This window comes from Cyanistes caeruleus, chromosome 32 (assembly GCF_971803275.1).
Source record: "Cyanistes caeruleus chromosome 32, bCyaCae1.hap1.1, whole genome shotgun sequence".
Classification (NCBI taxonomy): domain Eukaryota; kingdom Metazoa; phylum Chordata; class Aves; order Passeriformes; family Paridae; genus Cyanistes; species Cyanistes caeruleus.
The window spans coordinates 533,073-548,297 of NC_141733.1; the positions used below are offsets into that span (position 1 = coordinate 533,073).

The window sequence follows — 15,225 nt, forward strand, 5'->3', positions numbered from 1 at the left end:
GGGGTGGTCACGGGGCCGGGGGTGGTCGCGGGGCCGGGTGTGGGGGTCGCGGGGCCGGGGTGGTCGCGGGGCCGGGGGTGGGGGTCGCGGGGCCGGGGTGGTCGCGGGGCCGGGGGAGGGGGTCGCGGGGCCGGGGGTGGTCGCGGGGCCGGGTGTGGGGGTCGCGGGGCCGGGGAGGGGGTCGCGGGGCCGGGGTGGTCGCGGGGCCGGGGTGGTCGCGGGGCCGGGGGTGGGGGTCGCGGGGCCGGGAGGGGTTTTGGGGCCGGGGGAGGGGGTCGCGGGGCCGGGGGTGGTCGCGGGGCCGGGTGTCCCCCCCCGCAGCAGCCATGAGTGCGTGTCCCATCACTTATTCATGGAGCCGGGATCTGCCGGCAGGAATCCGCTAAGTAGGTCAGGCCTTGGGGGGGGGGCCTGGGGGGGCCTCCCGAGCCTCGCCGTGCCCCCGCTGTGCCCCCCGCCACCTCCGGGGGTCCCGGGAGGGGGGTCCCGGTGTCCCGGTGCTGGGAGGGGGGGTCGGGCATCCCGTAAGTGCCGGGATAACAGTGCTGGGGGCTCTGGGGGAGGGGTGGTCCTCATCTCTGAGAGGGGGGGTGGGGAAAGCAGCCGGACCCCCCCCCCAAAATCCATGGGGGAGTGAGACCCCCAGCCCCATCCCCAGGATCCCGGGAATTGTGGGTGGGAAAAGCTGGGAAGGAGCGGCCGTGCCCCCCCTCCCCTCCCCCCGAGCCCCCCCCGAGGCTCCCCCCGAGCCCCCCCGCGCTTCCCGAGGGAATGGTGGGGTGGGAACGGCATTGAGGGGGGAGCTGGGAGCCCCCCGAGCCCCCCCGAGGCTCCCCCCGAGCCCCCCCGCGCTTCCCGAGGGAATGGTGGGGTGGGAATGGCATTGAGGGGGGGGCTGGGACCCCCCCGGCGGCCGGCAGGGAATTTCAATATCCAGGGCCCGCTGGTGCTGCGGGTCCCTCGGCCCGGGGACATCCTTGGGGACATCCCTGAGGACATCCTTGGGGACATCCTTGGGGACATCCCTGGGGACATCCTTGGGGACATCCCTGGGGACATCCCTGGGGACATCCTTGGGGACAGCCGTGTGCGGGATGTGACCCCGCAGCGGGGCCAGAGAGGGGCGAGGCCGGAGGGATCTGTCCAGGGACGTGTCCATCCCTTCCCGGTCCCGTGTCCATCCCTTCCCGGTCCTGTGTCCATCCCTTCCCGGTCCTGTGTCCGTCCCTTCCCGGTCCCGTGTCCATCCCTTCCAGGGACGTGTCCATCCTTCCCGGGGACGTGTCCATCCCTTCCCGGTCCCGTGTCCATCCTTCCCGTTCCTGTGTCCATCCCTTCCCGGTCCTGTGTCCATCCTTCCCGGGGACGTGTCCATCCTTCCCGAGGGATCTGTCCATCTTCCCAGGGATATTCCCATCCTTCCCGGGGTTTTTCCCGTCCTTCCCGGGGATATTCCTGTTCTTCCCGAGGTTTTTCCCATCCTTCCCGGGGTTTTTCCCGTCCTTCCCGGGGTTTTTCCCGTCCTTCCCGAGGTTTTTCCCGTCCTTCCCGGGGATATTCCCGTTCTTCCCGGGGTTTTTCCCGTCCTTCCCGAGGTTTTCCCGTCCTTCCCGAGGTTTTTCCGTCCTTCCCGGTTCCCGGCCCCCCCGCCCGGGCCGGGCTGAGGGAACGCTTAATTCGGGGCTTTATCCACAAACACTCCCGGGCTAAAAATATCCCGGCGGAGCGGGCGCGGCGCTCCCGGCCCGGAGCTTCCTTGCCTTTTTTGACGGGATCCCGGCTGGGGCAGCGCCCGGAGCTCCCGGTCACTGTCACTTGTGGGACCTGGCCCTGGGGACACAAACCCTGGGGGATCCCAGATCCTGGGGATCCCAGGTCCTGGGGGATCCAGATCCTGGGGATCCAGATCCTGGGGATCCCAGATCCTGGGGATCCAGATCCTGGGGGATCCAGATCCTGGGGATCCCAGATCCTGGGGGATCCCAGCTCCTGGGGATCCCAGATCCTGGGGGATCCAGATCCTGGGGATCCCAGATTCTGGAGATCCCAGCTCCTGGAGATCCCAGCTCCTCGGGGATCCAGTTCCTGGAGGATCCAGCTCCTGGAGATCCCAGCCCCTGGAGGATCCAGCTCCTGGAGATCCCAGCTCCTGGAGATCCCAGATCCTGGAGATCCCAGATCCTGGAGATCCCAGATCCTGGGGGATCCAGATCCTGGAGGATCCAGCTCCTGGAGATCCCAGATCCTGGAGATCCCAGATCCTGGGGGATCCAGATCCTGGAGGATCCAGCTCCTGGAGATCCCAGCCCCTGGAGATCCCAGCCCCTGGAGGATCCAGCTCCTGGGAATTCTGGCTCCTTGGGGACCCGTCAGAATGGATGTGAGGCCAGGGGTGGCACCTCGGTGGCCGTGAGGTGAGTGCTGTCCCCTGTCACCCTGCGCTGATGCCACTCCCGGGATCCCGGGGGAGGCTGGCAGGGCGGGGGACACTGTCCCCATGTGTCCTGCTGCCAGTGTCCCCTCCCCACGTAGAGGGACCGGCTCCTGAGCCCTGGGGACAGCACTGCCTCCGGTGTCCCCTGCAGTGTCCCCTCCAATGTCCCCTCCAGTGTCCCCTCATGTCCCCACCAGTGTCCCCTCCAACTCCAGGCAGTGGCTGGATGTCCCCCCGATGTCCCTCCGGTGTCCCCCCGGTGTCCCCCCGGTGTCCCCCGATGTCCCCCCGGTGTCCCCCCGATGTCCCCCCGGTGTCCCCCCGGTGTCCCCCCGATGTCCCCCCGATGTCCCCCGGTGTCCCCGCGCGGCTGAGGCGGGCTCTGTCCCCTCCCGCAGCCTGTCCGTGTGTCTGTCCCGGTTCCAGCCGGACCCCGAGGAGATCCTGCACAGCCTCGGCTTCGTGGGGAGCGACCCGGGGGTCGCGTCCCGGGTCCCCCCCCGCTTCTTCTCGGCCCCGTCCCGCGCCAGCGGCATCGACCTGGGGCTGTTCCTGCGGGCGCAGCTGCGGCGCCGGGAGATGGAGGAGCCCGGCCTGGTGCTGGCCAGTGCGTGCCACCGCTGTCCCCTCTGTCCCCGCTGTCCCCGGCCCTCCTGGGGGGACGGGAAACACCCCCGTGCCTCAGTTTCCCCAGGAGGGAATTGGGGGATTATCCGGCTGGGGGAGGGGGGAGGCACCTGCTGCTCCTATTGGAGGATGGGAAATGTCTCCCGTGCCTCAGTTTCCCCTGGCGGGAGCTGGGGGTACCCCCCCCCCCCCCGAGCTCCCCCCGTGACCCCCCGGTGTCACCCCCAGGTCGCTTCCAGCAGCTCCGGGCCCTGCCTGCCACGGCCGGCGCCTCCTCCCGCCTCCGCTCCCACGTGTCGGGGACCCCCCCGCAGCGCACGCGGCCCCCCCGGCCCTATCGCGACATCCCCGACAGCCCCCGCGGAGCGCCTGAAGCGCGCGGTGTCCTCGCAGTGACAACGGGGGGGGAAAGGGGACATCCCGCGGGGGGCCCGGGGGGCGACCCTCGGTCCGGGGGGGCTCAGGAAGGACCCGGGGGGCTCGGGAGGGACCCGGGGGGCTCGGGAATGACCTGGGGGGGCTCGGGAATGACCTGGGGGGGCTCAGGAAGGACTCGGGGGGCTCAGGAAGGACCCGGGGGGGCTCGGGAATGACCTGGGGGGCTCAGGAAGCACCCGGGGGGGCTCGGGAATGACCTGGGGGGGCTCGGGAAGGACTCGGGGGGCTTAGGAATGACCGGGGGGGGCTCGGGAATGACCTGGGGGGGGCTCGGGAATGACCTGGGGGGGCTCGGGAAGGACTCGGGGGGCTCAGGAATGACCTGGGGGGGGGCTCGGGAATGACCTGGGGGGGCTCGGGAATGACCTGGGGGGGCTCGGGAAGGACTCGGGGGGCTCAGGAAGGATTCGGGGGGGCTCGGGAATGACCTGGGGGGGCTCGGGAAGGACTCGGGGGGCTCAGGAAGGACCCGGGGGGGCTCGGGAAGGACTCGGGGGGGGCTCAGGAAGCAGCCGGGGGGGCTCAGGTGGACACGAGGGACCCCCGGCCAGACCCCGCTGCTCCGGGGGGGGGGCGATGTCACCGTGCCCAGGGTGGGGGGCACCTGGGGGTCCCCGGCCTGCAGCCCCCCCAGAGGGTCCCCTCGCCCCCCGAGGAGCGGCGGAGTCCTCGGAGCTGAAGGAGGAGGAGGAGGAGGAGGAGGAGGAGGAGGAGGAGGAGGAGGAGGATGAAGGCTCCCCCCGGCTGGCTCGGGGAAGGAGCTGGAGCGGGAAATGTCCCCGGAGCTTCCCAGGCTTTTAAGGTTTAAATGATTCAGAGGCTCGGGCGGAGCCGGGCCCGGGGGGAGCCGGGTCACACCCACCCCCCCTCCCCCCCCAGACACGCACAGGGTCACGCGTGGCGACACGAGGGACACGCGGGGGAGGTGACACGGCTTTGTCACCGCGCCGGGACACGCTCAGCCCCGCACCCACCCCCCCCCCGGCAGGTGCTGAGCGAGGAGGAGGAGGAGGATGATGAAGATGATGATGCCCCAGAGGGAGCCGCCCGCTCCTCCCATCCTTCCAGGTCCTTCCAGGTCCCTCCAGGTCCCTCCAGGTCCTTCCAGGTCCCTCCAGGTCCCTCCAGATCCCTCCAGGTCCTTCCAGGTCCCTCCAGGTCCCTCCAGGTCCCTCCAGGTCCCTCCAGGTCCTTCCAGGTCCTTCCAGATCCCTCCAGATCCCTCCAGGTCCCTCCAGGTCCTTCCAGGTCCCTCCAGGTCCCTCCAGGTCCCTCCAGATCCCTCCAGGTCCTTCCAGGTCCCTCCAGGTCCCTCCAGGTCCTTCCAGGTCTTTCCAGGTCCCTCCAGGTCCCTCCAGGTCCCTCCAGATCCCTCCAGGTCCTTCCAGGTCCTTCCAGGTCCTTCCAGGTCTTTCCATGTCCCTCCAGGTCCCTCCAGGTCCTTCCAGGACCCCAAGGAGTGAATTTGGGGGCTCCTGAGGGGGGCAGGGTGCGCCCGGTGTGTCCCCTCCGTGTCCCCCCCTGCGGGCTCCGCGTCCCTCGGGCTCCTCCGGGGAGGATCCGCTCCCACCCCCGGGACCCCCGGGACCCCCGGGACCCCCGGGACCCCCGGGACCCCCGGCCCGGCCCCTCAGCCCCCCGCGGGTGACCTGAGGCCACTTCAGGAGGACGTGGAGCCTCTGCCGGGTGTCCCCACGGACGTTTGGGACACGCGTGTGACACGTGTGTGTGTTCGGCACAGGAAAACCTCCGCACTCAGGATTTTACCCCAATTTCGGCTCGTTCCCCCCAGCCCCGTGGCTCGGGGCCTGCAGCGGGGACGTGTCCCCAGCCCTCGGGGGTGTCACTCGCACTTCGGCCACGTCGGTCACTCTGGGGGGGGGGGGTGGGGACACAATAAAGTCCCCAAAGGGATGGCGGTGGCTGTGTCCGTGCCTGGAGCTGCTGGGGGGGTCCCGGGACCCCGGGAAGGAGCCCCGGGACCCCGGGAAGGAGCCCCAGGACCCCGGGAAGGAGCCCCGGGACCCCGGGAAGGAGCCCCAAGACCCCGGGAAGGAGCCCCAGGACCCCGGGAAGGAGCCCCGGGACCCCGGGAAGGAGCCCCAGGACCCCGGGAAGGAGCACAAAGACCCCGGGAAGGAGCACAAAGACCCCGGGAAGGAGCACAAAGACCCCGGGAAGGAGCCCCGGGACCCCGGGAAGGAGCCCCGGGACCCCGGGAAGGAGCCCCAGGACCCTGGGAAGGAGCCCAAAGACCCCGGGAAGGAGCCCCGGGACCCCGGGAAGGAGCCCCAGGACCCCGGGAAGGAGCCCCAGGACCCCGGGAAGGAGCCCAAAGACCCCGGGAAGGAGCCCCAGGACCCCGGGAAGGAGCCCCAGGACCCCGGGAAGGAGCCCCGGGACCCCGGGAAGGAGCCCCAAGACCCCGGGAAGGAGCCCCAAGACCCCGGGAAGGAGCACAAAGACCCCGGGAAGGAGCCCCAAGGCCTCGAGAAGGAGGCACCACCGTCCCTTTGTCCCCGGGCTGTCGCTGTCCCCATCCTGGCCGCTCCCCGGGACCCCGCGGTGGCACCGGCCCAGGGCGCTGCAATTCCTGGGAAAGGGAAGTCCCGGGGGATCAACAGCCCCGGGGCTTCCCCGTGGAGAGCAGCCAGGGCGGGATGATCCGGGATTATCCCCGCGGCCCCTCCGGCACCGGCGGCTGGATCCCAAAACCCGGGGGCGGGGGACGGGACGGTCCCATCCCGGGATGGATCCGGCTCCTCCAGGATTCCCCCCTGTCCTGGGGGTGTGTGGGACCCCAAACCTGGCTGGGACCCCCCGCTGCCACCCCCATCCCTGTTCCCCGTTCCCATCCCAGAAATAAAGCCGGGATTTGCTGTGGGCAGCCCTGGGGAAGGCCGGGTGGGGCAGAGCCGGGCTCAGCACATTCCATGGACACCTCGGAGCCCGCGGTGCTTCCCGCGAGGGATTTTGGGGGGATTTTGGGGCCATTTGGGATGAATTCATCCGATGGGATGGGGAACAAAACAGCACAAAGAGGTTCCTCTTGTGTTCCTGCCTCCCCGCGAGGCCGTTTGGGGATTAACTCCCTGATCCAGGATTCCAGTTCCCTCCTGGGGGGCTCTGGCTCTGCCTCCCGGATCCGGCTGCCCCAAATCCCTGCCCGGGGCACGGCTGGGCTCTCCTCACCCTCCTTTTCCCACCGGGAATGAACGGGACGCTCGGAAGCACCAGGAACAGGCAGGAGGGTGGCACAAATCCTCCCTCGGGCGCTGGGATGATGGAAAACACCCAGGATTCATCCCTGGGCTCGGCAGCCAAAGGGAAGGATGCGGCCAAGCCGTGGGAGCCGCTTCCCACGGGGAGCGGGAGCTGCTGGGGGGGCAGGGAAGGAGTGGGGGGAGCCGCCGGCCCCGTGTCCTACATTTGGGACTGGATTTGCTGTGGGGTGTCCTCTGTCCCCGCTGGCATCGCATCCAGCCCCAAATCCTGCCCCGAATCCAGCCCCAAATCCAGCCCTGAATCCAGCCCCAAATCCATTCCCGAATCCAGCCCCAAATCCAGCCCCAAATCCAGCCCCGAATCCAGCCCTGAATCCATTCCCGAATCCAGCCCCAAATCCAGCCCCGAATCCAGCCCCAAATCCATCCCAAATCCATCCCCAAATCCAGCCCCGAATCCAGCCCCAAATCCAGCCCCAAATCCATCCCAAATCCATCCCCAAATCCAGCCCCGAATCCAGCCCCAAATCCAGCCCCAAATCCAGCCCCAAATCCAGCCCTGAATCCATTCCCGAATCCAGCCCCAAATCCAGCCCCGAATCCAGCCCCAAATCCAGCCCCAAATCCAGCCCCGAATCCATCCCAAATCCAGCCCCAAACCCATCCCCAAATCCAGCCCCGAATCCAGCCCCAAATCCAGCCCCAAATCCAGCCCTGAATCCATCCCCAAATCCTGCCCCGAATCCAGCCCCAAATCCAGCCCCGAATCCAGCCCCAAATCCATTCCCAAATCCAGCCCCAAATCCATTCCCGAATCCAGCCCCAAATCCATCCCAAATCCAGCCCCAAACCCATCCCCAGCCCCATCCATCCCAAATCCCTCTCCATCCCCCATTCCCACCCCATTCCTCACCCCAATTCCCACCCCCACCACCCCGCCAGGACCCGGAGCCTCTCCCGGGTGACATCCCCGAGCCCTCGGAGCCGCTGCCAATCAATCATTCCCTAAAATTCCCTGAAATTCCTCCAAAACCCTTTTTCCCAGGCGCATCCCGGGAGCGCTGTCAGCTCCGGCCACGCTCGGCTGCCCCTTCCCTGCAGAGGACGGGAATTGTTTCCCAAGCAGCTCCCGGGAATGATTCATCCCGATTTTCCGTGCTCACTCCCTGGCCTTGGAGCTCCGGGCTGGGACCAGCTCAGCCCTGGGGAGGTTCCGAGATCGATCTGATCCCAAAAACGGGACTGGGATGTTCTGGGGTGCACTGGGATGTTCTGCCCCATCCCAAAACGGGACTGGGATGTTCTGGGGTGCACTGGGATGTTCTGCTCCATCCCAAAACGAGACTGGGATGCTCTGCCCCATCCCAAAACGAGACTGGGATGCTCTGCTCCATCCCAAAACGGGACTGGGATGTTCTGGGGTGCACTGGGATGCTCTGCTCCATCCCAAAACGGGACTGGGATGTTCTGGGGTGCACTGGGATGTTCTGCTCCATCCCAAAACGAGACTGGGATGCTCTGCCCCATCCCAAAACGAGACTGGGATGCTCTGCCCCATCCCAAAACGAGACTGGGATGCTCTGCCCCATCCCAAAACGAGACTGGGATGTTCTGCCCCATCCCAAAACGAGACTGGGATGTTCTGCTCCATCCCAAAACGGGACTGGGATGCTCTGCCCCATCCCAAAACGGGACTGGGATGCTCTGCCCCATCCCAAAACGGGACTGGGATGTTCTGCCCCATCCCAAAACGGGACTGGGATGTTCTGCCCCATCCCAAAACGGGACTGGGATGTTCTGGGGTGCACCAGGGGACACTGGGGTGCCCTGGGATGCTCTGGGGTGCACCAGGGGACACTGGGGTGCCCTGGAATGCTCTGGGGTGCACTGGGATGCTCCAGCTGGGATCCAGGGAGTTCTGGGGGGGCTCTGCGGATTCAGGAATTGCCCCGGGGTGGGGCTGGGCTGTCCCGGGGGGGCTGCGGGGCTAATCCGGGCTAATCCTGCCCTGGCACGGGCACCTGCCCGCACCTGGAACATTCCCGAGCCCTGCCCCAGTCCCTTCATAAGGGGCAGGGCCCGGTCCCGGCTCATCCCCGCCGTGTCCCGGTGCTGCTCCGTGTCCCGTGTCCCGTGTCCCGGTTCTGCTCCGTGTCCCGTGTCCCGTGTCCCGTGTCCCGTGTCCCGTGTCCCGGTTCTGCTCCGTGTCCCGTGTCCCGTGTCCCGTGTCCCGGTTCTGCTCCGTGTCCCGGTGCCGCTCCGTGCCCCGAATCCGCCGCGATGATGAAGATCTGGACCGCGCTGCTGCTGGCCGGGCTCGCCGGCAGCCTGGCCACGGCCCGTGAGCTGGGGACAGCGGGGACAGCGGGGGGACAGCGGGGGACAGCGGGGGGACAGCGGGGGGACAGCGGGGGACAGCGGGGGGACAGCGGGGGGACAGCAGGGGACAGCGGGGGACAGCGGGGGGACAGCGGGGGACAGCGGGGGACAGCGGGGGGACACTGGGGTGGCACTGGGGGGGTCGCGGGATGGCACCGGGGGGTCCTGGGATGGCACCGGGGGGACACCGGGATGACTCTGGGGTGGCACCGGGGGGACACCGGGGTGACACCGGGATGACTCTGGGGTGGCACCGGGGGGTCCTGGGGTGGCACCGGGTGGTCCTGAGATGGCACCGGGGGGACACTGGGGTGACACCGGGATGACTCTGGGGTGGCACCGGGGGGTCCTGGGATGGCACCGTGGGGACACCGGGATGACTCTGGGGTGGCACCGGGGGGACACCGGGGGGACACCGGGATGACTCTGGGGTGGCACCGGGGGGTCCTGGGATGGCACCGGGGGGACACCGGGATGACTCTGGGGTGGCACCGGGGGGACACTGGGGTGACACCGTGGGGACACCGGGATGACTCTGGGGTGGCACCGGGGGGACACCGGGATGACTCTGGGGTGGCACCGGCGGGTCCCGGTGGGGGCGGGAGCGGGCTCAGGGCTCCCGGGTGTCCCCAGACTGGCCGCGGGTTGCGGGGAGGGGTCCTGGGGGTCCTGGGGGTCCCGATGCCAGCTCTGCTCTCCCTCTCGCAGGGCCCGTGCAGGAGGTGGATCAAGAGGGGCTCCTGGCGGAGCTCGGGAACCTCCTGGACCCCAAAGGGGAACCCCTGGGGCTGCTGGGGCTGCTGGACCCCAAAGGGGAACCCCTGGGGCTGCTGGACCCCGAAGAGAGCCCCGAGGAGTCCGAGGATCACGAGGAGAGTCCTGAGGAGTCCGAGGAGTCTGAAGAGAGCCCCGAGGAGTCCGAGGATTTTGAGGAGAGCCCCGAGGAGTCTGAGGATCACGAAGAGAGCCCTGAAGAGTCCGAGGATCCCAAAGAGAGCCCCGAGGATCCCGAGGATCACGAGGAGAGTCCTGAGGAGTCTGAAGAGAGCCCTGAAGAGTCTGAAGATCCCAAAGAGAGCCCTGAAGAGTCCGAGGATCACGAAGAGAGCCCTGAAGAGTCCGAGGATTTTCAAGAGAGCCCCGAGGAGTCTGAGGATCACGAAGAAAGCCCTGAAGAGTCTGAGGATCATGAAGAGAGCCCTGAAGAGTCTGAGGATTTTGAGGAGAGCCCTGAAGAGTCTGAAGATCACGAAGAGAGCCCCGAGGAGTCTGAAGAGAGTCCTGAAGAGTCTGAGGATCCCAAAGAGAGCCCCGAGGAGCCCGAGGATCACGAAGAGAGCCCTGAAGAGTCCGAGGATCACGAGGAGAGCCCTGAAGAGTCTGAGGATCCCAAAGAGAGCCCCGAGGATCCCAAAGAGAGCCCTGAAGAGTCTGAGGAGTCTGAAGAGAGTCCTGAAGAGTCTGAGGATCCCAAAGAGAGTCCTGAGGAGTCTGAGGATCATGAAGAAAGCCCTGAAGAGTCTGAAGATCACGAGGAGAGTCCTGAAGAGTCTGAAGATCACGAGGAGAGCCCCGAAGAGTCCGAGGACCACGAAGAGAGCTCTGAGGAGTCCGAGGAGTCTGAAGAAAGCCCTGAAGAGTCTGAAGATCATGAGGAGAGCCCTGAGGAGTCTGAGGATTTTGAGGAGAGCCCTGAAGAGTCTGAAGAGAGTCCTGAGGAGTCTGAGGACCACGAAGAGAGCCCTGAGGAGTCTGAAGATCACGAAGAGAGTCCTGAGGATCCCAAAGAGAGCCCCGAGGAGTCTGAAGATCACGAGGAGAGCCCTGAAGAGTCCGAGGACCACGAAGAGAGCCCTGAGGAGTCTGAGGATTCTGAAGAGAGTCCTGAAGAGTCCGAGGATCACGAGGAGAGCCCTGAGGATTCTGAAGATCACGAAGAGAGCCCCGAGGAGTCCGAGGATCACGAAGAGAGCTCTGAGGAGTCTGAAGAAAGCTCCGAGGAGTCTGAAGAAAGCTCTGAGGATCCCGAAGAGAGCTCTGAGGAATCCGAGGATCCCGAAGAGAGCTCTGAGGAGTCTGAGGATCCCGAAGAGAGCTCTGAGGAGTCGGAGGAGCTCAGCGTGGATCCGACCCTCCTCGGGGAGCTGGCAACCAAACTAAAAGGTTCGGGACCCCCCCCAAAACTCCCCGGGCCCCCCAGGGACGGGCAGATCTGGTTTGGGACCCCCCAAAACTCCCCGAGCCCCCCAGGGACGGGCAGATCTGGTTTGGGACCCCCCAAAACTCCCCGAGCCCCCCAGGGACGGGCAGATCTGGTTTGGGACCCCCCAAAACTCCCCGAGCCCCCCAGGGACGGGCAGATCTGGTTTGGGACCCCCCAAAACTCCCCGAGCCCCCCAGGGACGGGCAGATCTGGTTTGGGACCCCCCAAAACTCCCCGAGCCCCCCAGGGACGGGCAGAGCTCTGGGTTCTCTCTCTGTGCCGGGGTGGGGTCGGTGCCGCCGGGTGAGGGTCCCGAGGGTGGGGGGGGGTCCCACACCCCCGGCCCGGTGGCGTCTGACGGGGGCCAGGACGAGCCAGGGCATCATCGCCACCGCCCTGGGCGGCTGCGGGGACCCCCAGGAGGGGCTGAGGAGCCCCTCGGGGTGCTGGAGACCCCCGGTTTTGCCCCCGCAGAGGTCGAGGCAGCCGAGAAGAACGAGGGGGTCCTGGCTCTGCTCACGGACGTGCTGGACCGGCTGCTGAACGCTCTGGCCACCAACATCATCGGGTGCGCACGGGGGGCTCGGGCGGGCTCAGAGCCCCGAAACCGGCCCCGGGCCCTCCTCGCGCCTGGGGGGGGCTTAGGGGGCAGCTGGGGGGTCCCAGGGTGGGACTGGGGGAGGATTGGGGGGGGCTGAAGCGGGGCTCAGCTCTGCTGCGTTTTGTTTCTTCCAGGTGAGTGAGGAGCACCGAGGGCGATTCCACCGGGGCTGGAGCACGGAGCCCCCCCGGGCCGGACCCCCCCGGGCCGGACCCCCCGAACCGGACCCCGAGCCCCCCGAGCCGGACCCCGATCCTCCCGGGCCGGACCCCCCGAGCCCCCCGAGCCCCCCGAACCGGACCCCGAGCCCCTCGAACCGGACCCCGAGCCCCCCGGGCCGGACCCCCCGAGCCGGACCCCCCGAGCACGGACCCCGAGCCCCCCGAGCCGGACCCCCCGAGCCCCCCGAGCCCCCCGAGCCCCCCGGGCCGGACCCCCCGAACCGGACCCCGAGCCCCCGAGCCCCCCGAGCCCCCCGGGCCGGACCCCCCGAGCACGGACCCCATCCCCGCTCCAGGCCCGGCTCATCCCAAATAAAGCCGATCCCAAACGCAGCCCGCCGTGTCCTGCCGCCTCTTCCTGGGCTGGGGGAATGGGGCTGGGGGCTGTTCTGGGCTCCAGCAGTGAAAGGAGGAGCCCCCCACCCATCCCAGTGCCCGTGGGGGGCTCGGTGCCCGTTTTGGGGTCCCAGCCGTGGGTTCAATCCTCATCGCAATTCCCCCCGGGGATGGGGGAGCCCCCCAGCGCTCCTGAGCCCCGGCGCGCACCCCACAGCACTCCCCCGTCCCCAAATCCTCTGCCCCACTCAGTCGGGCCCCGTCCCTCGTTTGGGGAGGGGTCGCTGTGTCCCGAGACCCTTCCGGGATGGGCAGGGACAGCTCGGGGGTCCCCACGGGGGTGTCCCGGAGCTCTGCGTGGGACCCCCGGGTGGTCGCGGGGTGTTCGGGGACAGCTCTGCCACACCCAACATCTCCTGTCCTTGTCCCTCCCCCCGCGGGGGGCACCGGCCTTGGGTGGGGAGGGGTCCTTGGGGACCACCCTGGTGCCACGGCCGGTCCCATCCCCCCCTCCCCGGGTGTCCTGTGGGGGCCGAGCTGTTGGATTGGCAGCTCTGACACCCCCCAACCCCCTCCCCAATCCGGGGGGGGGGGGGGATGCGGTTTCCATGGAGACGGCGATGAGGTGGCAGCTCCGTGGGAAGCGGGAGATCTTCCCGGGGACGGGGGAGGGATGGAGCGAGGAGGGGGGGGAACATCCCCGAGTCCTTTTGGAGCCGCCGGACGCTCCCGAGGGGCTCCGGGATCAGCCCAGTCCCGGTTCCGTGAAGTCCTGGGGGTTGTTCCCACCCCCCCAAAATGAAAAAACCCCCCCCACATGGGTCCAGGACACGCGGCTGAACTGGTGCGCACTGGTTTCCAGTCTGGGAACCTCGCGGCTCCCTTTCCTCTCTCTGCTCACCCCCCCCCAACTCAACTCTCCTCGAAATTTCTGGTTTTCCCCTCAATAAATTCCCTCTGGGAGCAAACCCAGCCCCTCCCGGCGCAGGGAAATGTCTCATCCCGGTGTGAAGAGCTGCCTCATCATCATCCTCCTCCTCCTCCTCTCTGGCTGACATCTCACCGCGCCTCCTCCCACCGCTGCCGGGCAGCTTTTTTTCCCCCAAAAGCGGCGTTTTTTGGGTCGTTTTTCCCCAGGGAAAGGCGCGTGGAGCCAGCTCCGGGAGCTCTGGGATGCAGAGCCCCGCTGGGAGCCGGCCCAGGGATGAGGAGGGGGCGGAAAAATGAATTCGGTGCGAATTCGCAGGTGAGAGAATTCACAGCTTGACAAAAATCAGCTTTTCCGGCTGTGGTTTTTTGGTGTTTTTTGGTTCCCGGTGAGCAGAGCCGGGCTGGGCTGAGTGGGATGTCCCCAAGGAGGTGGCACAAGTCGTTCCCGACAGCTCCTGCCGCTGTCACTGTCCCCTCCCCGAGCGATGGATTTGGGGCTGGGATCACTGAAAATGTCCCCAAGTCGCGGGAATTGGCCTCAAAATAAAAGGCGGAGCAGAAAAAGCGGAGCGGGGACGTTCAGGGACCCTCCCCTCCCCTCCCCTCCCCTCCCCTCCCCTCCCCTCCCCTCCCCTCCCCTCCCCTCCCCTCCCCTCCCCTCCCCTCCCCTCCCCTGGTTTGGGATCAGCAGCTCCTGGGGGGGGACATCCAGCTGGACCTGCCGGTGACGTCATCGGCACGGGTGGTGACGTGTGAGTGACGTCATCGGCTCCCAGGTGGTGCCACCCATCCAGGTGAGCTCCTGCTGGGGAGAGGTGGCGCCAAATGGCCGTGAGGACCCCAGTGAGAGCACTGGGGACACTGGGAACACTGGGGGACACTGGGGGACACTGGGGGTCACTGGGGGACACTGGGGGACACTGGGGACAGTGGGGACACTGGGGGGCACTGGGGACACTGGGGGACACTGGGGGTCACTGGGGGACACTGGGGGACACTGGGGGACACTGGGGGACACTGGGGACACTGGGGGGCACTGGGGGGCACTGGGGGGCACTGGGGACACTGGGGGACACTGGGGGGACACTGGGGGGACACTGGGGGGACACTGGGGGGACAGAGGACACTGGGGGACACTGGGGGACACTGGGGACACTGGGGGACACTGGGGGGACACTGGGGGGACACTGGGGTCCAGCCTCCACCACACCTCCGAGGCCAGGGAAGGTTTTTCCCGGCTCTTGAGGCCGCGGTGAGGAAGAGGATGAGGAGGAGAAAGAGGAAGAGGAAGAGGATGAGGAGGATAAGGATGAGGATGAGGATGAGGATGAGGATGAGGATGAGGATGAGGATGAGGATGAGGATGAGGATGGGGATGGGGATGAGGATGAAGAGGAGGATGAGGATGAGGAAGAGGATGAGGATGAGGATGAAGAGGAGGATGAGGATGAGGATGGGGATGAGGATGAGGATGGGGATGAGGATGAGGATGAGGATGAAGAGGAGGATGAGGATGAAGAGGAGGATGAGGATGAGGAAGAGGATGAGGAGGAGAAAGAGGAAGAGGAAGAGGATGAGGAGGATAAGGATGAGGATGAGGATGAGGATGAGGATGAGGATGAGGATGAGGATGAGGATGGGGATGGGGATGAGGATGAAGAGGAGGATGAGGATGAGGAAGAGGATGAGGATGAGGATGAAGAGGAGGATGAGGATGAGGATGGGGATGAGGATGAGGATGGGGATGAGGATGAGGATGAGGATGAAGAGGAGGATGAGGATGAAGAGGAGGATGAGGATGAGGATGAGGATGAGGATGAGGATGAGGATGA

At 67.2% G+C, this 15,225-nt stretch overlaps 2 protein-coding genes across 3 annotated transcripts; both read left to right on the top strand.

The window, feature by feature from the left end:
* Window positions 1–326: 326 nt before the first annotated feature.
* TESPA1 (thymocyte expressed, positive selection associated 1) lies at window positions 327–6,163 on the top strand. Its single transcript, XM_086870406.1, has 6 exons — window positions 327–330; window positions 1,727–2,414; window positions 2,833–3,041; window positions 3,290–3,509; window positions 4,379–4,587; window positions 5,292–6,163. Exons 1-6 carry the CDS (start codon window positions 327–329, stop codon window positions 6,161–6,163), a joined length of 2,202 nt encoding a protein of 733 aa, XP_086726532.1.
* A 2,736-nt stretch (window positions 6,164–8,899) lies between these two features.
* On the top strand, window positions 8,900–12,115 carry LOC111943946 (uncharacterized). Of its 2 annotated transcripts, XM_086870453.1 has the most exons (4): window positions 8,900–9,064; window positions 9,811–11,265; window positions 11,780–11,873; window positions 12,041–12,115. In XM_086870453.1, the coding sequence occupies exons 1-4, from the start codon at window positions 9,004–9,006 to the stop codon at window positions 12,042–12,044; spliced, it is 1,614 nt and encodes a 537-aa protein (XP_086726579.1). In that variant the 5' UTR covers window positions 8,900–9,003; the 3' UTR covers window positions 12,045–12,115. The 2 variants fall into 2 exon arrangements, with proteins under 2 accessions (XP_086726579.1, XP_086726580.1); XM_086870454.1 differs by lacking the exon at window positions 11,780–11,873 and having other exon boundaries at window positions 12,041–12,114.
* Window positions 12,116–15,225: the final 3,110 nt, after the last annotated feature.

What these genes read in the sequence shown, in the direction of transcription:
- TESPA1 (XM_086870406.1), top strand. An exon ending in GGCACCTCGGTGGCCGTGAG is followed by an intron (nt 2,415 to 2,832) that starts GTGAGTGCTGTC and finishes CCCCTCCCGCAG; the next exon opens with CCTGTCCGTGTGTCTGTCCC. An exon ending in GGCCCGGGGGGCGACCCTCG is followed by an intron (nt 3,510 to 4,378) that starts GTCCGGGGGGGC and finishes CTCCCCCCCCAG; the next exon opens with ACACGCACAGGGTCACGCGT.
- LOC111943946 (XM_086870453.1), top strand. Translation starts at nt 9,004, where the DNA reads ATGATGAAGATCTGGACCGCGCTGCTGCTGGCCGGGCTCGCCGGCAGC. An exon ending in CGGCAGCCTGGCCACGGCCC is followed by an intron (nt 9,065 to 9,810) that starts GTGAGCTGGGGA and finishes TCCCTCTCGCAG; the next exon opens with GGCCCGTGCAGGAGGTGGAT. An exon ending in GCTGGCAACCAAACTAAAAG is followed by an intron (nt 11,266 to 11,779) that starts GTTCGGGACCCC and finishes TTGCCCCCGCAG; the next exon opens with AGGTCGAGGCAGCCGAGAAG.